This window comes from Girardinichthys multiradiatus, chromosome 5, assembly GCF_021462225.1.
Source record: "Girardinichthys multiradiatus isolate DD_20200921_A chromosome 5, DD_fGirMul_XY1, whole genome shotgun sequence".
In the NCBI taxonomy this organism is placed as follows: Eukaryota; Metazoa; Chordata; class Actinopteri; order Cyprinodontiformes; family Goodeidae; genus Girardinichthys; species Girardinichthys multiradiatus.
In genome coordinates, this window is record NC_061798.1 from 30596502 (window position 1) to 30620955 (window position 24454).

General features: G+C 38.1%; 2 protein-coding genes across 2 annotated transcripts in view; both read right to left on the bottom strand.

Annotated features, from left to right (window-relative positions):
- The window catches only part of LOC124867684 (lysyl oxidase homolog 4-like), a 32699-nt gene extending 18009 nt beyond the window's left edge, over positions 1-14690 (bottom strand). Inside the window, exons 1-6 of the mRNA XM_047364249.1 lie at positions 14557-14690; positions 13435-13707; positions 11329-11999; positions 10461-10672; positions 729-767; positions 425-632 (exon numbers count right to left, since the gene is read on the bottom strand). Of these exons, the coding sequence (XP_047220205.1) occupies positions 425-632; positions 729-767; positions 10461-10672; positions 11329-11999; positions 13435-13702 (1398 nt within the window). The 5' untranslated portion in view covers positions 13703-13707; positions 14557-14690. The remainder of the gene's footprint in view (positions 1-424; positions 633-728; positions 768-10460; positions 10673-11328; positions 12000-13434; positions 13708-14556) is intronic.
- Positions 14691-18095: 3405 nt separating this feature from the next.
- LOC124867881 (gastrula zinc finger protein XlCGF26.1-like) lies at positions 18096-24084 on the bottom strand. Its single transcript, XM_047364558.1, has 2 exons — positions 23734-24084; positions 18096-20195 (listed from the first exon to the last, which is right to left on the bottom strand). The coding sequence occupies exons 1-2, from the start codon at positions 23888-23890 to the stop codon at positions 18583-18585; spliced, it is 1770 nt and encodes a 589-aa protein (XP_047220514.1). The 5' UTR covers positions 23891-24084; the 3' UTR covers positions 18096-18582.
- Positions 24085-24454: the final 370 nt, after the last annotated feature.

Consider the following 24454-nt stretch of genomic DNA (forward strand, 5'->3'; position numbering starts at 1 on the left):
TGAAGAGGTTAGCATAGCTTCACAGTGGACACAGCTGAAAATAGTTAACCCAGTTCACCTAACTATGTAAATGTGTAATCATTTGAGATGTTTAAAGAGAAAAAATCAGATAAGGCAATTAGTTAGGCATGTTTAGACATTGCTGGTGAACTTTGTTTAAAGGGAAGCTAATTCTCCTGGTTAAGCTAAGACAACAAACGATGCACCCATAGTGGAGGGTGGAAAGGAAACTGAAGAAAATGTTTTAAAAATGTTAATTACTTATAGCTATTAAAAAAAAAAAGAAACTAAATACTGGAATTACCCCAATTTACTAGTTTCCAAAAGTTTGTGAAATTGATGAGCTTTGCAGATGGCATAATGTCTCACTGTGATGTCTAAGTTCAACACTTTATATATACTTGTTACAGTTTTCCATACAAACCGCGACTGGAGGTGGAGCAGGTGCTCTGCCGGGGCGCGCAAACTGGAATCCAGGGACACAGCGGACCACTGCGTGCATACCTCCCCTGCATGGAACGTCACTCCTGGGGCTGGACAGCTGTGCAGGACACTGCTCTAAGGACACCTCCAAACCCTGACACTGCACCTTCTCCACCCAGTAAGCCTTCTTACTGATCTGGGATCTCAGCCTAGGGAGATATGAAGTGCATCAACAACTGGATTGAAGTTAAATCTCTAGAATAAATTAAAACATAATAATTTTAAGGAGTAAATTTTGATTTTACCTTGATGAAGGATCCGCTAACTTGGAATCCCAAAGTTTCCTGAAGGACATATTAAGGTATTTTTATTATTTGGAAGAACAACCATGTGGCTTTACATTAGACTAAACAATCCCACATTCCTATATGTTCCCACAGTCTAAGTTTTTCAGCCATCCTAGTCTCCATTGCCAGTCCTACTCTGCAATTTGGTCCATTAAATTTGAATAAACAAAGTGAAATTGCAAACAAGAAGAAGGCAAAGTTAGATAAAAAGCACCTCTGGGAAAACCTAATGTTAGAAAACAGAAAGGAAGATTTACAATATCATTAAACCATAGTGCTCCTTTTTTTTCTCTTTATTCCTTTTCATTTTGTCGTTTACTGATACTCCTGTTTCAGTGCTTGTCTACACATCCACAGTGAATTTCTGGTTTGAGGCAACCATGTAAAAAAAAAAACTTGAGTTATGAATAGAGTAAAATGGGTTGCCAACAGGAGCTAATAAAATTGTCTGACTACAACCGCTGCATGTCAGTTTCTGCAAAGGTTTTACTGACTCCTGCCAAATCCAACAGAATTCTTTAAACTGAGTCAAATTTAATTTGTATTCCCTTCAGCAGGAGTCTCATCCAGGGGGAAGCAGTGTGGATAAACAAAAAGGTTGTGCTCCAGTGCACAGAAACATCGAAGCTGACCGCTTGGATCAGCCAGCGTGACCACAGACAGGTGCCGTGTAACTGACGCTCTTTATGAATGAACAAAGTCAGTCTGAGAGCTGAATTTAGAAGTTACTGAACAACCAAATTCATGATGCAATTAAATATTTAGCAGTCTAAGAAAAGAGACATTTCTTCTTCAGGAAAACCCAATAATTCCAGTGTTTCCCTGGTTATTTTGCAAATGTCTGAGACTGGATGGTTTTTTGAAGTAAACAGATTAAGAGTCACAAACCACACAAGTTTCTGTTTTGAAAGGTTTGGTTTTGAGCTGAATTATTTTGCATTGACTAAATTTTTAGCCCAAATGTCAAAGCATATATCTAGAAATTACTCAACTTAATGTTCCAGTTGCTAGTAAAATAGTTAGTGAGATATGCTAAATGACAGGCAGAATCGAGATAAACATCAATATTCCAACTGTAGGCCCGTTTCTCTTTTACCACAAGTCTCAAAAATTTGAGAAAAACTGTTTAACAATAGACTGGAAACATTCTTAGGAAAATATAAATGAATTACTGAAAGTCAGTGTGGGTTCAGATCAAAACGATCAACAACACTGGGCATAATGGAAGCAATGGAAGAACTAACTGCATGTTGATAAAATAAAAATAGCTGCTGGAGTGTTTGTTGATATTAAAATAGCTTTCGACAAAATAAATTATGATTTACTGTTAAAAAAGCTGGAACACTACGGGATCAGGGGGCTTGTTTTGCAATGGGTTAAAATGATTTACCTGGCAGACAAAAGTATGTGAAACTGGGAGATGTAACCTCTCATTGTTTGTGCAAAATATGCTAAATATTTGAAGTTATGAAATTTGTGTTATCTGCTGATGACACAAACATTTTCTGTGTTGGAGATCACATATTTTGTATGAAATTAAATATGTTCTTGATGAATAAGAAGTAAGGTCACAGGAGAAGGGGTTGGTTAATATAAGTTTATACCTATGTCCATTCCTTGTGAATTTGACATAGTAGTAAATATTGCTCTTGTTATTTGCTGTTATGTTAAATAACATTTTTAACAAAAGAAATGGCTATTAGCAATGCAAGCTAATGTACTGTATTTCTTGGCATTTTATGTATTCAAACACCAAACAGGTTAAACAGTACTATCTGGGTGAAAGGATTAATGAGTTACACGCCATGTCCAAATAAATAGTTTCTAGGTTTGCTCTCACTATATTGTAAACACGCGGCAACTATAATGGATTTTGAGGTAGGGGTTGGTGAGAAACTTTGACTTTGACTAGGAATGACCCCAAACCCAATTTAACCATGTTCCAATTGTCAGACAATCAGTAAGATATGCTAATTGTTGTGGTAACTGACAGGGTAACAGCTATTAAAAAACAAGCTACTGACATCGTTTCTCTTTGAATTTTATGCATTCAAACACTAAAATAACAGTTTCTGTATCAGAGGTTAAACAATACTTGGTCTATGAAAGGTTTAAAAAGATACAAACCACCAGAAATGCAAATGGACAATTTACTGTATGATTGTCACCATAACTATGTTTTAAATACACAGCGGTTATAATGGATTTTGAAGTCGTTGCTGGTGAGTAAACATCAAATTTTCCCACTTCAAACTTCACAAAAACTTCCTGTTAATTTTTAAGTATTTAACTTGTGAGATTTCGACTTCAGAGCAACAATTTAACGCAAAATTAAACAGGATCATTCAACTGCATCCTTGAACCACTGCCATATAAAAACAGTCCTTTTTCTACTTTTTTTGAGAACATATAACAAAACGGGCAAACTTCAATTGCAGTTGTACAACTGCTTCAAAATGTATATCAGTGTGGTACTTGGAAATCTTAGTACAGAGGTGGCGCTTTTTATGAAAAGGTTGATCCGCTCTGGATAGGATGCTTACACTCATTTCTGGTTTAAAACAAAGATTAAGTTAGAAAATGGCTCCTGAGATGCTGTGGCTGTGAATAGTGAATAACCTTAAAGCCTTTGCTTTTAATTGTTATTCTAAGATATTTGTACTGCAGTTTAGCCAATTGATTAAGGAGGTTCTATAGGTGGATCATGGAAAGTGCCACATAAAGCTGAGTTTGAGCTGAGTGAGACATATATGTAAGTTGTGTCAGCATCTGTGATTATGTGTGTGTGTGTGTGTGTGTGTGTGTGTGTGTGTGTGTGTGTGTGTGTGTGTGCGTGCATGTGCGGGTGTGTGTGTTTGCACCATTTAAAGCCCTACAGAACACGGCGGTAAATCAAAATGAGAGAGACAGACTATGTAGGGGTGTTACTCCATGGTTTGGAGGCAGGGGAAGAGGGGTGAGAGTGCAACCCATATAATTGCCTGCTCTGCTTGGCAGTGTCTACCTTGTGGTCCAGCAGTAGCATGGTGGTTCACACACAGCAGGCAGGAAAATATGCACATACATACCTACTCCCCCTGGCTTCTCTCCTCGTAAACAAAGCTCTTTAAAGCAATGCCATTACAAAACGTTATGAGAGCATGCTGGGAAACGTGGCACAAGTGATGTAAGACTGATGTCTCCAGCTTTTATTAAAATGGTTCATCTTTGGAAAAGGAAAAGTATGTTCTTTTGGTCTTCAGATGTATTTTAGATTCTGAGAACTAAACGATTGTGGGACGCTCTCTGATGTGTCCAGAACAGATTGAAACTGACTTTTAGTTTGTGGGGAACAATACAGAGCTGTATAACGGTTGGGAATGCAGAGCTGACTGGGGAATACACGAATAAACTCTTATTTCATAGGATCGTCAGCTCGATTGGGCTTTCAGAGCAGCTCGAACATCACAATATGAGAAGCCACAGTGGAAAGAGAGTTAGACTCTCAGGAAGCTGAAGATACCCTGTTATTACAAACCTCTGCGCGAATTCAGAGCTGCTTCACTGGGACAATCCGCTCCATCGGCACAAAGGAGATTTTCATTCACACTCCACACCAGCCCCCTTTGTTCTCCCACCACCCTCTCTAGAATGACGAAAACTCAAAGGGGTCCCAATGATGATTTAAGCAAAAGTACTGCAGACACTAACCCTTGGTTTTAAATAGGGTCAAATGGAATTGAATAGGAGAAACTGATGAAGTTACTGTCAGCTTCAAAGAGACTGCGACTGTTATGAAACAGTGAAGCTGGGAAATTAATTTAGCGTTTTTGTGTGCACAGCAAGAGGAGGCTGGGTAAAACATCTGTAAAAATGAGGAAACTTAACAGACAAACACAAAGGGATGCTTTACAAAAAAAAAACAAAAAAAAAAAACACAGAGGCAGAGAGGGAAGTGCTAACTGTGCAGAGTATGCAGCAGATTCAGCTAGCAGAATCAAAGCTGTTCATACCTCAAAACACACACTTGGCCAATGGGTAGCTCAAGAAGATGAGATGATCTAAAACGGTCTTATTTTAAATAAACTCACTCTGCAACGGTTGTATTTTTAAGACTTTTTATACATGGAACATTATTATATTGACTGCATTACTGTCTGTGACTGCAAGTCGAAAAAAGAGTGATAAAAACACACCAGCAAACTGCTTCCCTACCTTCTGAAACTAAATTTGGTAAACTAATGTTCAGCTAAACCAAGTCGTAAACATAAACCATAATCATAATTGGTTTTAAGGTTCCTGTCCTGACTTTTAACAGCACCTTACAAGACAATTCATGCCTCTTGAACCTCTTGAACTTTTGTCAAGTTAAAACCACAAACTTCTATGTATTCTGTTGCAGTTCAATGTGATAGACCAACACAATGCACTGCACAGTTATGGAAAAGGATAAATTGATTTTACATTTCTTTACTAATAAAAATCTGATAATTGCGGCATGCATTTGTATTCAACCCCTGAGTGAAACACAAATCTTGCACAGTTTTTACAGTGCATGTCTTTTGGGTTTGTCCTTATCACCATTGCACATTTACAGACAAAATAGCTCACGCTCAGCCAGATTGGAAGGAGAGCTTCTGTGAACATCAGATTTCAGGTTTTGCCTCCGTTTTCTTAACTAACAGTTGTCCTGATGCTGCCATCTCATCTATGGATCTCTGCAGCTCCTCCAGAGTTACCATAGGCCTTTTGGATTTTTTTCTAATTAATGTCCTCACTGCCTGACCTACCTATTTAAGTGAACATTTATGCCTTGGTAGATTTGCAGTTGTGCAATACTGATTCCATTTTCAGATTATGAATTAACAGAGATATGTGAGATATTTAAAGCTTGAGGTATTGTTTTGTAACCTAACCCTTACAGCTTCCTTGTTGACCTGTCTGCTGTGTTCCTTGGTCTTCTTGACGCTGTTTGTTCACTAATGTTGAGGCCTTCACAGAACAGCTGGAATCATACTGAGGTTAAATGACTCTTTTTACTAATTAGGTCATGACTGTTTCATGTATCAGACTCTATTTAGGTGTATCAGAGTAAAAGAGGCCTTAATACAAAATATGGCACATCTTTCATTTTTTTATTTATTTTAAAAAACCTTTTGGAATCCATGTATAATTATAGTGAATATGACTCTCTGAATATGTGAAACCATTATTCAATCATTTTGCAAATATAAGTAATGTTTATTTTCCTAACTGACGTAAAACAGGAAATTTTAAATCTGATTTCATTTGAAAAGATGGGGAAAAAAGGTATGTCTCTTTGTGTGTGAACTTCTGGCTTGAGCTGCATGTTTCACATCACTTAACATAGTTCTCAATAGAAACTGGTTTTATTAGAACAGTGTTGTATCTCCAAGGGTAGTGGGGTTGGTTGCCAGGTTATTTGTGTTCCTTTGTTACAATAACTGTTTCAGCGTAAACTGTGTTTTTTTACTAGTTTTAAGCAAATTAGTTTGAACCTGCCAGAGACACTGCCATCCACAATTATTGGTACCCCTGATAAAAATGTATAAAAAGTCTTATAACAAATTCATTCTTTGTTAGCGATCCATAATTTAACACTTTCAAAAACAGAAACATCAAACCTTTAATCTGAGTAAACTGGCTCAGTTGGGGAAACCGTTCATGTTACCAATAATTGTTAAAAAATAGACAGGTGCCATATTTTTGCCTCTAAACAATTCCTATAAAATGTATGTAACTAAACCATGTTGTCATGTTACCTTTACTTCATTCCTCTAAATCAGTGCTTCGATGAATTTCTAACTGGTAATCTAGCACCTACTCTACCACTGGGGTATCAATATGATGTTACACAGAGGCCGATTTCTCCTAGCCTCTCTTCAAAAGGGGAAAGACAAAGAACGTGTTATTCAAGTAAAAGTTTGTACTTCAAATCATCTCATTTCCACTGTTTATAGATTAAACCTTTTTAAAGAAATGCACTACTAACCAGACATCTAAATGAATCTTCATGTACACAGAAGAATTATTAAATTATATGTTTAATACTTTGGTTAAGCCTCTTTTCCAGGGGAACCAACCACTGTATCTGCTCCACCTGGAGCAACTAACAGTGCTCTATCATATACTTACTGTATATGATATGCAAAGCTTTTAGCTTTTAGATTTATGACAACTTCTCATCAACTAATATGTAATCTGTTAACATTATTTTGTTATTTCTTTCATGTTACTGTTGGAGATGGCTCTCCTAAAGTGCTACCGAAGGATTTAAGTCTGAAAATCCAAGTCAGTTTCAGACTGAAGCAAGATCACTGTCCATCTAACACAGCAAAGCAGTTAGCTTTTAAGATTTCAGCCACATATAATGACTTTTGAGTCTTTGTTCATCTAGAAAAGTTGTCTTTAAGATCAATAATCAACAAGCAAACAGAAATTACTTCAGGCTGGAAGAAAGAGACAAACTAAAAAGCTTCTACTGCCAGTCCAAGTATCTGATCAACCTGACGCTTCTGATCTCTCTCCGGTAAAAAAAAACAGTCTTTTTGACCAGCCTTGTATGTTTACTGTTGGAAAAAAATATTTGCTTCAGTCATTTCCCAGATGGGGTGGAGGTTGATAAAAAAACAAACAAGATTCTCAGTCCTGTTCAGTTTATGTACAAGCTGCTAGATTGGTTTTTGGCACAAATCAGTGATGTTTCTTCTCCGGGTGATTCTGAGGAATTTGTGGAGGCTGCTGTTGGTTATGCAAGCATTTTGTTTAGTTTGACAGAAAACCAAACAAGTCCATAATTAATATTCCTACTAATTTACCTTTGATGACCGCTCAGTAAAACAAATAGAAAAGCAAACTTGAATAAAACAGACATTTCTTCTTACAACACTCCATCCTACCTCCTCATCTGTTTGTTTAACTAGAAACAATCCATTTGAACACAACATGTCTTCTTCCAGAGAATTCTGATCAGGTTGGCAGCAAAGATACAAACAACAAGCTTTAAGAGACACTTTATGGTGTTTTTATGGGGCAGCGGAGGAGAAGCAGCTTGTTTTCTGCTCCTCGGGACACAAGGGGTAATTATTGGTCTCTCACACGGAGAGACAGATGGTACTTTGCAGACCGGCGGTCAGTGCAGTCCTTATGTTAGCCGAGCCCTAAAAAGACCTCTGTGGGCAGTCAGACTCACGGAAGACTGTGTTTGCTTCAGCATGAGTTTGTGTGTGTTTGCATGCATATTTGTGTGCATTTAAGGACACGGTTTTGGAAATAGCTGAGGATGTATTAATTGTGGGCGTAAGTGAGGTGTTGGGGGATTTGATGGTATGTTTTTAAGGGCTTTGAAAGTTTGTGTAGGTGCAGACAGATTCAAAAGAGTTATACACACAAAAATATTGACATTCCCACTCTGTGCTATTAGTGGAGCAAATGATTTTGGTTTGATGGATAACAGAAGAGTTATGAGCAGAAAAAACTCTTCAGTCTGTACTGATGGTTCTGGTGTAGCCACATAAGTATGGCTGAATTCTTTGAACATATGTTAAGATTTTTAGTATTATTTTCAAAGCAAAGACTGAACGTGTGCAGGACGTTTAGTTATATTTATCAATTAAGTGACTTCTGAAGACCGCTGGTTGCACTGGGTTTTATTAAGCGGTATCAGATCTATTACAAAGCAGTTTTAGCCTTTATTTGGAGCCCTGTTTCTGTCCACCTATGGATCCAGGTCAATTTGCCTCTTTGTCCATTAATGCCACTGTTCGGCTCCCTCTTTCCCGTTTCATTCTGAACCATCTTACATTCTGAAAACATAAACAAAGCATTTGGTACCTATGTGCCTAATCTATACAGTTTTAGTGTCTCTTGAAAATTAAGTATTATGATGGATTATGAAGATAAATAAACGTAAAAGCTGAAATCTTATGTGTAATTTGATTTATTTCTGCTATTTTCTTTTTATTACACTGTATTTTTCTTGATTGTGGTTCTGATCCCTCTTCAGACCTATTGACTGTGTTCCTCATTCAGCCTTGTTTATCACAGGTACATTAACCTTTTGATTATTGCTCTGCCTGTAGATTTAGGCAGGTTTTGGGGACTGGCTGTTTTGTTGTAGGTATTTCTAGACCAATAAATAAATCACATGTCTAACCTATTTGAATGTAGATAATTATTTTATTTGTCTTTGTTTTGAAGGGTGTTTTGAATGGAAATTTGCTTCCCTTTCATGTCATATTTAAACACCAGAAAAACTGTGTCCATGTGAATTAATGTACTCCAAAGTTGGATTTTTCAAAAGTTTTCAGTGAGATAATACTTCTTCCATCATAATAAATGGATATATTGCAATGTATTTACCTATCTTTAGCATTAGTATTAATAACTATAAATGAAATTGTTGTGAAAAATTATCTTTAAAATGTCTTCTGTTTTTCCTTTTCTTTCACACCCACAGTAAATGTTTCAGATCATCAAACTAATTTTAGTATCAGAAAAAGATAAAAGAAGTAAATACAAAACCCTGTTTGTGAAAAAGTAATGGCTCCCCCTTGTTAAATCATTAATTAACCGTAATTAACTAGTTTACTTAAAGCTGAGTTTGGTTTTAACAGCAATGCCCAAGACTGATTACAGCCAGACAATCAAATTTCTAAATACAACCTGCCTGACAACATAAAGTTAAACCAAAGCTGACCGAAAAGAACACAAGGGCTAGTTTCACATTGCCAAAACATCACGATGATAGATGTGATAGAAACATGAATTCTGTTCTCTAGCAGAAAAGTCTAAAGTTGAATGTCTGGCCATCTGTTTGTGACCTTAAGCTCACGCAAAATTGGGTTATGCAGAAACCAAAACAATCATTTGCAAGTTCACCTTTAAATGAATCAAGAACACAAAACATAATGAAGGTTTTGGAGTGGCCTAGTCAAAGTCTGCACTTAAATCTGATTGAAATGCTGTGGCATTCATGCTCACTCCATTATATTTGGATTAAAACAACTGTGCAAGGAGAAGTGGGTCCAAATTCATCCACAGTGATGTAAAAGTCTCATTGTCAGTTATTGGAAACACTAGATGGTATTTGTGCAGCCAAGGGTTGCTGAACCAGTAATTAGGTTTAGGAAAATACCCTTTTACATAGGGCTAGTTTTGGTTTGGACTGCTTTATTTTACTTAATAAATTAAATCATGGTTCATCTCATGTTATGTTTGTCTGATAATAAAATGTGTTTGATGATCTATAATATTTAACGGCAACAAAAAACAAAATGTTTTTCACTGTACTGCTTATATAAAGATAGACATCATGAGAAGGATGATAATTTGCAGTCTGACTGACATTAATTATATGCTTTGAAGAACTATTTTAAAAGGTCTGAGATGAGGCTCACTCAGTTGATGAGGGAGGCAGACCTGGCGGACAGCTGGACCTAAGTAATGTCACTGTGGACACATTGTGCCAAGTGTGGTTGAACTAACGACAGTTGCTTCGGTTAACCTCTACTACAGGGGGGTTTAACCAGCAAACCAGACACGGACTGTAACCTATACAGTGAATTACACCTCCATTCACTTTTTATATCCTTTTCATAAAATACACATACAGGAAAGAAAAGTTTCTGCAGATGCCTTATTTCCATGACCTCCTCACTCCTCTGTCCTGCCCACCCTCACATACTTTACCTGTAAGCATTTTGGTCAAACGGCTCTGCTGCCGGAAACCCCAACATGCCACACACAACACGGCTGCTGCTCAAGTCCCAACCATGGTTGCACACATGACGCCACTTCCCAGCATGCTTCACTTCCAGGACTCCCTCCCTCACCAGACCACCATGGTTGCCGGACAGCACGGGCCGAAGACGAGCTTCCTCCAGGTAAATCCTTTCAGATCCCTGTGTGTGTTTTTAACAGATAAGTAGATCCATTTTGCTACTGTTTTAAAAAACTTTGTGTATATATATATTTTTTAGGACTTTGGCATCAACTCTTAATAGAAGAACGTTTGGTGATGCACCAGGATGAAGTACTTAAACTTACTGCAACTCTCACGCAAACCGTTGTCACTTTGTTTGAATAAATGGCAGCAGACAGCACGCAATCGAGAGAAAAACAAAAAAAAGATAACATGCCTTAATCATCACCCTCTCTAATCATGCAAATACCATGCTCTGGGCAGCAGGAAGGAAACTAACAGTAAAGACACAGTTTAGTAAATGTGTCAGGATGCTTACAAACCAGTAAAAAAATGTCATGTCTGCAAATGGGAAAAAAAAAAGGGGGGAGGCAGGGGGTGGGTCAAACATGAGTGACAAATGGTTTAATTTCCTCTGATCTGAGATGTTTCCTTTAGAAAACGAGCCACCGGTGGTTAGGCTAAACTTCAGAACATCCTGGTGCCCAAAACGTGAATCTGGAGAAGCTCGAGGTTTTAGGTACGTCTCTAATTATATATATGCTTGCTAGCCTGTGGCACCACAAATGACATGCCGGTTCAAATCCGTGCCAAACCAGACTGGGTGTGTTGCATGGTTGTGAGTGTGTGTTTTACCTGTGTGTATTGTGCATCAGTCTCTAGATCCACATCTGGATAAACTGGGTCTGGTTCCACATGATTTCCACTAAGCTGCTGATGCCTGTCACTCCTCCTTTCAGAGTGGATCTGGGCAGGAGGCTGAGGTTGGGGCTGCCTGTTCATCTGCACTTCAGGCTCCTGCCTCGCAACCTGTGGATTTCTCCTTCTCGTTTCCTCCCTCTGCCTGTAAGAGTCGCTGTTTGCCAGGCGTGAGGGCAGCTGGTGACCTCGCGGCAGTGCTGGACTAGTCTGCTGACTTGCTCTCGAACCACCTCGATTTCGCCTGGAGATCTGGATCTCGTGGCCATTTTCCCATGGGGAGATGCCTCCGCGACGGGAGGAAGAGCTGCTGCGATGAAGGGCAATCTCATGGCCTCTTGTGGAGTTAGAGGGAGAGTTTGCTGGGGCCACAGGCTGTGATGGGGGTGATGATGGGTTTCTTTGTCTTTGTTGGCTTGGCTGTTGACCTGAAGATGAAGGGGCCTCCTCTAAAGTGACAGGGGGGAAGCCAGGTCTTCTTTCTGGGCTGCAAATGATACCCAGGTCCTCACCATGGGTGCAGTCATTGATTCCCCAACCACTGAAGTGACACTGTGCAACAGAGGCCTCTGAACCCCGACAGCGCACATTGTCTAACCAGATCCGACCTATAAAATAAAGCCCAGTTATTATTATTCATAAAAAATAAAGAAATACAGTGGATTGCTAAAACCTTCATACCCTTTGATACGTAATCTATTTTATTGGGATTCTATAATTGTAAAATGCATGAAAAACAACCCATGGCTTTCAGAATCTTTTACTGATGACAATCTGAAAATGCATTTGTATTTGAACTACTTTACTCCTAAATAAACCCCCTAAATACCCCTAAACAAAATCTTGTGCAAAAAGCAAAAAGAGTCTAGCTGTGTGTAATTTATTCTCAACTTAAATCTGCTTATCCTGTGAAGGCCTTAAGAAATTGTAAGAGAACAAATAGCATCATCAAGACCAAGGAACACATCAGACAGGTCAGGGAGAAAATTGTGGAGAAGTTGAAAGCAGAGTTACATTATAAAACTATATCCCAAGCTTTGAATATCTCACAGACCATTGCTCAATCCATCATCCAAAAATGGAAAGAGTATGGAACAACTGGATACCTACCAAGAAATGGATGCCTATCTGAAGTGACAGGCTGGAAAGGAGATCATTAATCAGATTAGCAGCCATGAGGCCCATGGCTCTTGAGGAACTGCAAAGTTCCACTGCTCAGGTGGGGGACTCTGTTGGCAGGATAAGTATTTGCAATGCACTCCACCAATAACATATTTATAGACAAATAGGTAGAAGAAGAAAGTCATTGATAAAAGCAAGGCATAAGAAAACTTGTTTAGGGTTAACCACAAGCCTTGAATGGGACACAGCAAATATGCAGTAGAAGGTACTCTGGTAGGTTGAGACCAAAATTGAAGACTATGGACTACAAGCAAAAAGTGTGGGAGAAATCCTAACAGTGAATTCCCCCTGGAAAGCATGGTGATGGCAACATTATAATGTGGGAGATGGGTTTTCCTCAGCAGGTCCAAGGAAAGTACCTTGTACCTGCAGAATTTACAATGGAAGGAACAAAATTAACAAATATTGTGGGGGAAAACTTTCTGGAGGGTGTATAATACCCTAGAGTAGACCAGTGGTTCACCTTCCAGCAGGACAACATACCAGAGATGTTTAGAACAGCCATGTCAAAGTCCAGTTCTAAATTCAATTGTGGCGATCTTTGGCAAGACTTAGATGCTCACAGAAAATTAAAAGAGTTTCTAGATAGGCAAAAGCTGATAGAGGCACACTACGATAAGATTTGCAGATATAAATGCTTTGAAACATGGTGGTTGAATGCAAATGCATGCCACACATTTCAGATTTCCACTTGTAAAAAATTTTAAAAACCATGTGTCCACTTCACAAATGTTTCCTCTTTTGTCCTGCACAAAGTAGTAAAACGCCTTAAAATCTGTGTGTTTATGTAACAAATTTTCATGTGAATACTTTTGGAAGGCACTGCCAGTGAGCAATTTACTATCTTCTGATTGGCCCTACCTTGTCCTTGGCCAAACTTGGCACTGTGTGCCCAGGTAAAGCTGCGCTGGAAGCCCAGTTGTCGGCACAGCACATCGGAAAGTTTAATATCCACCTCGTCGTCGCACACTGTGCCCCATGATCCATTGTAGAACACCTCCACACGTCCCTCGTTTGCATTCCGCCGACCGACGCCTGCAAGACGTATCTGCACATCCTGCGCAGACAGCTGTGGGGGCTGGAGGAGAAGCAAGACGAGGAGGATGGACAGGGAGCTGAGGGACAGCATGCTTGCTGTAGAGACAGACAGGCAGAATGAAGAGTGAAGGAGGGCTGATGGTAATGTGACATAAAAAAGCTGGAGACCCTGAATAAATACCCATATGCAACCACAAAAAATCCCAAAAATCATGCACAGACACAGAGCTCACATTCCACACCATGCGAACATATAATTAGAAACTTTTCTTAAAACCTTAATGGGACACTCCCCAGTAAGCTGAAAGATTTATGGCATATGCTTTTAAAAAAAAAAAATGCTTAAGTAAAAATTGAAAGAACAGAGGCTTAGAGGCAGTCTGGACCAGTCAGGGTGAAGGGTGTCATAACCAAAGCTAAAAGTAGTCTCTTCATCCAGCCAACGGAAACTCTGGCTTCCCACAAACCCTCAAGTTTAGCTGCTTGCATTTAGCCAACAGACACAAAAGCAAATAAACGCAGTCATAAAAAAATGTTCTCACACATAAAAAAAAACATTTGGACTGTGGAGAAATGCTTTGGTCAATTAGGAGTGATGAGTTAAATTATGGTCTACCTCTAATCCCTTGTATTAGGAGGAAAACTGAGAAAAATGAGTGATTAGTGAGACTCTAAAATGCTTCTTCTTAAATGCATCAGTTAAATTGTTATTAATATGTTGTTTTGCATAATTCTTCCTACAAGTAAAAACTGCACAAACAAGGTGTGATTTGAAGAAGGAAAGGTAAGTTCAAATAACTGCTGTCATAAACCAAACAGATGGAAATCAGTAAGCACAGCCATAAGAATACTACAAGTGTCTTTGTCTAAATAACCTTAAAAGTAAATTCTGAGAAAAAGAGGAAAGAAAGAAAATAAAGAGCAAAGTGTTGAGGTGGAACTCACCTATCTCTTGATCTCACCCTGGAGTCACTGGGAGGAAGAAGAGAGAGGGAACTTGGATTTTGGTCCTGCTTGTCTCTGTTCTTCTCTTTTCCCTCCCTCTTTATTTTTCTGTCACTCCCTCAGATCTTGCAACTTCATCAATCCCTCCCATTTTTATTAATTTAAGCAGTTCTGTCCATCTCATCTTTGTGCTGTAGTCACGTTTCTTAATTCCACTGCAGGTTGCCCTTTAAAAGGAAAATCTGGAAAAGGTAAATCAGCCACTGAACCTATAAAAAAAACTACCAACGAAATAAACTGGTTCACATTTTTTTATTAACACAATTGTGCAATAATTAGAGAACCCCAGTGCAATCTTATCTGCATATGCATGACGTTTAGACCAACCACCTGCAAACTGGTCACATGGTTGGAGATGTACAACATGTGAGCTAAAATGATAAAAGACTGCATTCTATTCCTTTATTTGCATAATTTTACTCACTTTTACCAAGCCATACCCAGTCTTAGTCAAAAATCAAATCTTTAATTACATGTACACCAGTGCATCAATAGACACATACATATTTCTATGGTAATCATTGTGCTCACAGTTGGGGTGTTGTAAGATGTGCTCTGCACAAACCTGATGACTGCACTGTGCATGTGTGCATGAAGCCGAGTTTCATAACATCCTCAGTCGTGGCACCTCCTAACTTGCAGCAAAATCTTTCTAAGAATAGAGACAAACGATTTCTCAGAGACTTCTTGGAGAAAAGAGATCCTCTATCAGAAAATGATTCAGCGCTTTAATGCATTAAGTATTACCTTTAGACTTAAATGTAAATTAAGCAAGAAAAATATATTTTTCAGCCCCAGAAAAGCAGAACTAAAGTAGAAGCAGTACTGATTGTTAGCTCTCTGTAAAACACACACACACATCATTGTTATCAGATATAGAGAACCTTCTTACAGTTATGTTTAGATTTAGATTTAGAAGGTTCCTCATACTTTAATGCTACTTCTGAAGATGAAGATCAGCTGCCTCACAAAGCTCTAGGAAGAGCAGGCACATTGAAGCTAAAGATCTCCCTCTAGTGGAGTAAAAGATTTCTGGAGCAGTCTTCATAAGACTTAAAATGTTTTGAGCAGCTGGACTTAAACATTGGAGTGGGCGAGAAATAAAGCATAATGTAGGGCAGTCCTGGAAGAAAACCTGTGAGAAGTTCCAAATGTCTTGAAGGTGACGCAGAGGTTCACCTTCCAGCAGGACAATTACACTAAGCTTACATAAAATTGAGTGCTGTACATCCTCATACTTTTCATGTTCATACTTTTCAGTTGGCCAACATTTATAAAAATCCTTTTTTTTTTGTATTGGTCTTAAGTAATATTTTAATTTTCTGAGATGCTGAATTTGGGGTTTTAATTAGTTGTTAGTTATAATCATCAAAATTAAAAGAAATAAACATTTGAAATATATCAGTCTGTGTGTAATTAATGAATATAATATACAAGTTACACTTTTTGAATGGAATTACTGAAATAAATAAATGTTTTCATGATATTCTAATTTTATGACCAGTAGTTGTAATAGAATAACTTTCAAAGTTGTCCACTTTGGACTATAAGATACGAGACCAGCCACATATACAAGTTAAAATAAAATACAAAATATAAAAATAAAAGGGGGCAATTGACAACCAATAAGGCAGTTAAAGAGACTACAGGACGGATTAATGGGGCTTTAAATTAAATCAACAAAAAGGAAGATGTTAATAGTAGGAAGATTGCTGGTGCAAGGTGTCAATGGTCGTCTCTTGGTCTTTGGACAACTGTCAAGCCAGCATGATTGTGTATCCTACAAAACGTGACTGAGACACCATTTAAAGGCCTTTGCAGGTGTTTTGAGTTAATTAGCCAATTAGTGTGGCACCAGATGTCTTCAATATTGAACCTTTTCACAATATTCTAATTTTCTGAGATACTGAATTTGGGGTTTTAATTAGTTGTCAGTTATAATCATCAAAATTAAAAGAAATAAACATCTGAAATATATCAGTCTGTGTGTAATGAATGAATATAATATACAAGTTGCACTTTTTGAATGGAAGTAATAAAATAAATACATTTTTTTCATGATATTCTAATTTTATGACTAGCACCTGAAAACAAATATGTTCCCTTTGCAGAAAACAGCCCCAAAGCATGGTGTTTCCACCCCCAAGCTTTAAAGTAGGTATGGTGTTCTTGGGATGCAACTCAGCATTCTTCTTCCTCCAAACATGAGTTGAGTTTGTACCAAAAAATTCTATTTTGGTTTAATCTGACCGCAAGATATTCTCCCAATCCTCTTCTAGGAGATCCATATGCTCTCTGACACCTGACGCCTGGCACTGCAGGATGAGTCCCTCTCAGCGTAGTGTGTTACTGATGGTAGCCTTTGTTTCTTTGGTCCCAGCTCTCTGCAGGTCATTCATCAGGTCCCTCCGTGTAGTTCTGGGATTTTTGCTCACTGTTCTCAGGATCATTTTGACCCCACGGGATGAGATCTTGCATGGGGCCCCAGATCGAGGGAGATTATCACTGGTCTTGAATGTCTTCAATTTTCTTACAATTGCTCCCACACTTGATTTATTCACACCAACCTGCTTGCCTATTGTAGATTCACTCTTCCCAGCCTGGTGCAGCCCTACAATTTTCTTCTTGGTGTCCTTCGACAGCTCTTTGGTCTTGGCCATGGTTGAGTTTAAAGTCTGACTGTTTGAGGCTGTGGACAGGTGTCTTTTATACAGATAACAATGTCAAATAGGTGCCATTAACACAGGTAACGAGTGGAGGACAGAAGAGCTTCTTAAAGAAGTTGTTACAGGTCTGTGAGGGCCAGACATCTTGCTTGTTTGTGGGAGACCAAATACTTTTTAGACCATAATTTACAAATAAATCCCTAAAAAAATCCTACAATGTGATTTTATATATTCTTGCCACATCTTGCTTACTTTCATACTTAAAGGAATTTTCCTCAATAACAAAATGTGACCTAAAAAAAGTGTAAGTAAAATGAGAAACAGCTGCTCAAGATGAGTTTGGCAGATATTTAGTGATGAAGGGACCACAGATTGGCTGTCATGTAAATCAATGAAAAGCTATGAGTAGCAGCACATATGGTGAAAATCCTTCTAAGTTTTGATCAGCTAGAAAACTGCTAAATTGATGAAAACAAATGGTTATTTTGACTATTGTAACACGCAGCAGAAAGCTAAAGTTACTTTTCCCTACATGCAATGGGCTGTGGTAGGAAGAGATGTAGCAATCTACTGTAGCTACACAAGCACACTCAGTACAAGGAAACATGCACAACCACACTAAGGCTATGACCAGTTGTACACAGTCATTCTATTGGTCGGAATGGTTGCTAGGCGAAGATAACACTGCAAATACTTTAGTGTATAAAACCAACCTGGATAAGGTGTGGTATTACAGAGCAACAAATATAGGAGTGAATGCGAGCAATGCTCTTTCAATCAGGAAGCACTGAAAACATAAAGAATAAACACAGCTTCTCTTTAAATCACACCAGAATTTATTAATACAATACCCAAACTTTACACTTAAAATGCATGCATCAATTAACTCTGACTCTCAAGTAAAACTACAAAAACAAAAAGTCATTAGCAAGACAAAATATTTCTCAATGCAGCAATATCACAATTAAGCAGTGTGTATATGCTCGTGTATAAGGGTGTGTGTGAGCAAACGTATGTTAGCTGAAAGATGGATGTGCTAGATGTAACAAACAGACAAAATTGATTCCATGCTAAAAAAGTAATTTAAACTACTAGTGTGTTCTGGCAACTAGCTTTAGCAACTTAAACAGAAAACCACCCTCCAGCGAGCTCCCTGAGATTATGTGTTGTGTAAAGCAAGAATATTTCTTCAAACTTCTACCGCGGCGGTAGCCTCTGGATTTGGCTGTCTCGTCAAGCAAATCTTAAGTAGTTTAGTCGGCAACAAAAAATAGTGGCCATTCATTTATTGCTGACGTTTTCAGTGTGAATCCTCAGGTGTTTGTTTTTGGCTAAATCCTTCTGTACAAATATCACTGGAGAAAGTTTTTCCTGTGTGGATCTTCCTGTGTCTTCTTAGTGTGGATGTTTGATTAAATCTTTTTCCACAAAGATCACAAGAAAAAGGTTTCTCGCCTGTGTGGGTTCTCATGTGTTCATTTAAATACTTCTTTAGACGAAATCTCTTTCCACAAATATCACAGGAGAAATGTTTCTGCCCTGTGTGGATTCTCATGTGTGCATTAAACGATGATTTGTGATTGAATTTACGTCCACAAACTTGACAACCATACGGTTTTTCATCAGTGTGTATAATCCTGTGTTTGATCAAATTTGATATATGACTAAATCTTTTTCCACAATGATCACAGCAAAACGGTTTCTCACCTGTGTGGGTCCTCCTGTGACTGTTTAATGTTGAGTTTAGATTAAATATTTTTCCACAAATATCACAGCAAAAAGGCTTTTCCCCTGTGTGTATTCTTGCATGTCTAGTTAGAGTTATCTTATGGCCAAATGTTTTACCACAAAGATCACAACAAAACCTTTTCTCACCTGTGTGGGTTCTCATGTGTTCATTTAAATGTTTCTTTACACGAAATCTGTTTCCACAAATATCACAGGGAAAAGGTTTCTGTCCTGTATGGATTCCAATGTGTGCATCTAACATGGACTTTTCATTAAATGTTTGTCCACAAACACGACAGGCATAATGTTTCTTATCTGTGTGGATACTCCTATGATTGTTTAACAATGATTTTAGATTAAATATTTTTCCACAAATTTCACAGCAAAAAGGTTTTTCACCTCTGTGTATTTTGGCATGTCTGGTTAATGTTACCTTATGCCTAAATGTTTCTCCACAAAGATCACAACAAAAACTTTTCTCACCTGTGTGGGTTCTCATGTGTTCGTTTAAATAATTCTTTTGGTTATGTCTGCGCTCACAAATATCACAACAGAAAGGTTTCTCGCCTGTGTGGATCTTCTGGTGGCTGTTTGATGTTTTGCTTCCATTCAATGTTTCACCACAATCACCACTACTACATTTCAGGCTAGATTTTGAGCGGTGGCTAACAAATATTTTGGCCAACTCAGAGTAGCCAAAAGATTTGTTGCCATTGTTTCCACCCGTCTCAGGAGCCATCTGTTCCTCATGGTCATTGTCCATGACCTTAGTTTCCTGCTGTGTGTCTAACAAGTGTTTGAGCTGAAATGCAGGATAGTCTGCATCATCATCCTCTTCATCATCCTCACTGACTTCAGTCCCTGAGGAGTTAGTAGCATCTCCACAGTCTTGATTCCTTGTTGATTCGCCACCATCTTTTTCTGGGAAATATCCGTCTACCTTTATAGGTTGACAAAGCTTTGAGAACAGAGGGGACTCTTCATCATCCTCACTCTTTATGGGAGAATCAAGGACTGGAAATCTGATGACATTGGTCTCCCTCCTACGGAGTTGCTCTACCTCCAGACTGGTGCAGACCTCCTCCTGTTCTTCCTTTATGTGGAAGGGCTTTGGGTCCTGGAGGTCAACACCAGGACTCTGGTCTTTTGGAGCATCATCTTTAACCAACAGCATCTGCTGAACATCTGCAGGAAGTATATAAACAAAGTATGTACATTTTAGTCAACTGTGACATTATAATCAGACAAACATTCTTTGTGTTATGTTTGTGAGATCAAAAATGACTCGGGCCTCCTCTGTCTTGACTGTGTTGTTGTTCCTGAAGCTATTTGAATGATGAGTTCTTCATTTAAAAGCAAGTGGACACAGAAATATTTTGTCCTGATTCAAAGGAGCCAACAGTTTCTACACATCCCAGGTTTTCAGGGAGTTTGTTCCACACGTAAGGAGCATATAAACTAAATGTTGCCCCACCTTGTTTAGTTCTGGTCTTGGACCTGAAGGGTCCAAAAGACTCCTACTTTAGCCCAAGACAATTTAATACTGTATAGTCCAGTAGCAGAATTTGAAAATCTATTCATTGACAGACAGCCTGAGATCTTGGCATATGAAGTGAAAAGAAAAAAGTGATCTGTAATGATGGGTCTGTGGTTATATGTTCATTGCAGAACAATGATGTGAAAGGAGCTAATCATAGACACAATAGACAACTGGTTTCAGTGATGTAGCCTGAAAGGTGCATTTTGGTGTGGACAACAGCCATAGACTGAGCAACAGTCAAGGCTGTTGTTGTGTTTGTGTCACATACAAATCACATCACATGAGCCGAATAGAGTAGGTACCAATGGAAAAAGGAGATAACCGGGCTGTTTAAGTCAGATTTCTACCTGCATTTGTCAGATTTGGTCCTGGTTGCTGTAATGGACACACGGAGGAGAAAAACTACCACTAAAATCTACCGGAGTTCCCTAAAAGGGTTCTGCTGTGCAAACGCACCTTTGTTAGATTTCACTTCATTTGTTGAACCTATAAAAATAACACCAGCTACGGTTTTAGCGACTAGCTGGTTCCCACAGAGTTGTCAGCCTTACATTTGGCATACAGATGATCAGCTGAGGGTTATTTATCTTTCAAGGTCAAAAATTTGTTGAAGGGATAAAGTATTTGTAAAACACCTTCAAAAAATTAAATTTACCTTTCAGTGTACAGAAGACATCTGACTACATCTAACATCTACATGTGATGACTACAACACCTGAATGAAGGAGGAACACAATAAAGTAGATAAAATCATCCTGATGACCTCAACATACCAGCCCCAGCCAGAGGGGACATGCAGATAATTCAACTCAGCGAAGGTTCAAAAACTTGAAATTGAGCATTTTTGGTCACTGCATAGTCCATGTGTTGTCATGCTAAAGTAATACATTTTTTTTTTTCTTTTAGTGCTAGAACTCCGGACAGAGTAAAGAATTTTTTGAAGATCTACAAAACCAAAAACTTCAAAATCACCAACAGTACTTGTTTTATATGCTGCCATATTTAAAGGTATTCGAACACGAGTCAAATATACTACAGTCACAGGTACAGTAATCATCAAGAGGTTAGTTTAATTATTGTTTCATTAAAGCAGTTTTGTTTTAAGGTACCAGTGCTGCAAATTATAAATTTCACGTCTGGACACATAATATTAATCAACATTTTTGCTCTCGGTCTTTCATCCAAAAATGACATTCAGATTTCCAGGAAAATCTGTTCTTTAGTGAGACCCAGTAGAGAATATTGTATCATTCAGAACTATACAAAGTTATTGTAAAATAAATGTTTATACTTGTACCTATATAACAATTTTTTGTTAAATCTCAGTTCAACCATGGTGTAATATCTCTACAACACTTTTGTTTTGCTTTGTGACCACCCTAATTATGAACACGTGCACAGTATTGACTTTATGGTAACACTACTAATTCTAGATGGTTTTGTATTAACTGCAAATCAGAAGTGTAATATTCACATCTACAGAAAATGACAATACATTATCAGGTAACCAGTTTGCCTTATAATTTACAGCAGATAAGATGTGTGTCTGATATTGCTATTGTCGTCCTCAGCTCCCTTGCCTCTGCAACACCAACACATCCTACCTATAGTCCCACAGGTACACCAGAGCAAATTAGTAGATAGAGAGGAATCCAGGTGGTTCTGCTGGGTCATCAGGGCACTGGACAGAACTGGCAGTTTGGTTAAGGGAGGCTAAAAGTTATTCTATTATACCTTTTGGCCCCGACACCTCCTCAACTCTGCTGTCTGTCCAACCTCACTTGACTGTAATGACGCATCTCGTAGCTAAGATCTCACAAGTCTGCAGCTGACCATTAGCTGCTCACAGGTACTGTCTAATGTTTTTATAAAATAAACATTTTTTTTTTTTTCTATTCCTTTATTACAACTCTGGATTAAGTAAGACGGTTAAAACAAAATTGGGTTTAAAAATAATGCTAAACTACTAAAAATACGGCTACCAACAAATAAATAAAACTACTTATGGCATTGGGAGTTTAGTCAGTTTGTTCATGGGGGATCTGTGTCTTCTCTTACACCTGGGAATCTTCATTAATCCTGAATTTCCACACTGAGGGACAATAAAGGGTATTTCTATTATTTTTCTGTGGCAGCCCTGTATATTCAGACCAGATATGCAGAAGGTGGGATGTTACATGACAGTATTATGGTAGATTCAATGAAAGCTTAAAGATCTTGTTACTATTCAGGGTTCTCACCAACCGACAGGACGCCGAAGCTTGAGGCAAAGGCCTATTTCACTGCTTTTAAGCTATTTAAGAACCATGTTCATCTTTATTTATAATCTAAAACACACCTACTACACAAAACTATCAAATTATTCTTAACTATCTGAAAAAAACATTGTGTTCTGTCAAACATTTAAAACATTTTTTGTGGAATATAGCTCTCAACAGTTTTACAATGTGTGTAATGAAATGTGTCTTCTGTTAAGAATAAAGCCATCTATTTTGATAATGTTAGATGTATTTTATTCTAGATTTATTAATAGCAGAAATACCGCTGAACTCCAAGTTAGGAAAATACTGAAGAACAAGGATCATATAGGAATGTATGTAATGGACTTTGAATATGTCTATATAATTGGGTTGAATTGTTTTTCTTTTGTAAAGTGGTTTGATACAATGTTTGTTGTGAATTGGCACTATACAAATAAACTAATTTAAATGTAACCTGAATTAGACATAAATTATTGTATCATCGCTTGGTTGTTGGTATTTCACAGCACAAAGGGAAGCACTTTAATCATCATGACAATGCTTTAAAAAACGCTTTTAGATTGTTTAAGAAAAAAATGACTAAAATGGCAGAAAGTATTATAAACGCCAGTACTATTTAGCATAAAAGAGACTGCTGTGTAAGTTAAAAGTCAAGGTGCAAAAAGCTTTAAAAAACCACGCTGTTATTTTAGCTTTCAGTTTGCTTTTAAAAAGTAATGATGAAACTTATATTAACATAACCTAATATGTAAATGAGTGATTAAAAGGAGACCTAGTTGTTTTTGTTTAAATGACCCGGTCAGGACCCATCAGTCAGCAAGCTAAGCTGCTAACACAGACAATAGCTTCCTGTTAGGAAGCTACATCCGTTAGTCTCCTGGAAACTGTTTCTAAACTGAAACTGACGTGAAAACATACAAACCTAATCTGTGCATCAGAACTCGGGGGTTGAAAACAGCCTCCACGGTTTTGTGATGCAGCTTATTTTGTTCCAAACGAGACCGCTCCTCTTTGTTAGCTGCTCCGGAAATCTCTCCCACTGCTGCCTGCTGCTGGTGTTCGCCCTGCGGTGTCCACATGTCTGTTGTTAGCCTCTCATCCTGCTGCAGATCATCCTGGAACACTAACGTGGTCCGCGTAGCTGCAAAAAGCTCCGTTGTTACATCAATCTGCGTTTCCCCAACTGCTCCAGACAGCAAAAAAACGCGTATGCTAATTACAGGCTCGGCCCCTGTGTGACGTCAGTTTGCGTTTCCCCCTAGCTGAGAGAATCTGACATCAACACCGCCATACAGGTCCTTCTCAAAATATTAGCATATTGAGATAAAGTTCATTATTTTCCATAATGTCATGATGAAAATTTAACATTCATATATTTTAGATTCATTGCACACTAACTGAAATATTTCAGGTCTTTTATTGTCTTAATACGGATGATTTTGGCATACAGCTCATGAAAACCCAAAATTCCTATCTCACAAAATTAGCATATTTCATCCGACCAATAAAAGAAAAGTGTTTTTAATACAAAAAACGTCAACCTTCAAATAATCATGTACAGTTATGCACTCAATACTTGGTCGGGAATCCTTTGGCAGAAATGACTGCTTCAATGCGGTGTGGCATGGAGGCAATCAGCCTGT

Coding starts and splice junctions, on each gene's coding strand:
- LOC124867881 (XM_047364558.1), bottom strand. CDS start 23,890: ATGTGGACACCGCAGGGCGAACACCAGCAGCAGGCAGCAGTGGGAGAG. Junction 20,196..23,733: donor AGTTCTGATGCACAGATTAG/GTTTGTATGTTT, acceptor TACTTCCTGCAG/ATGTTCAGCAGATGCTGTTG.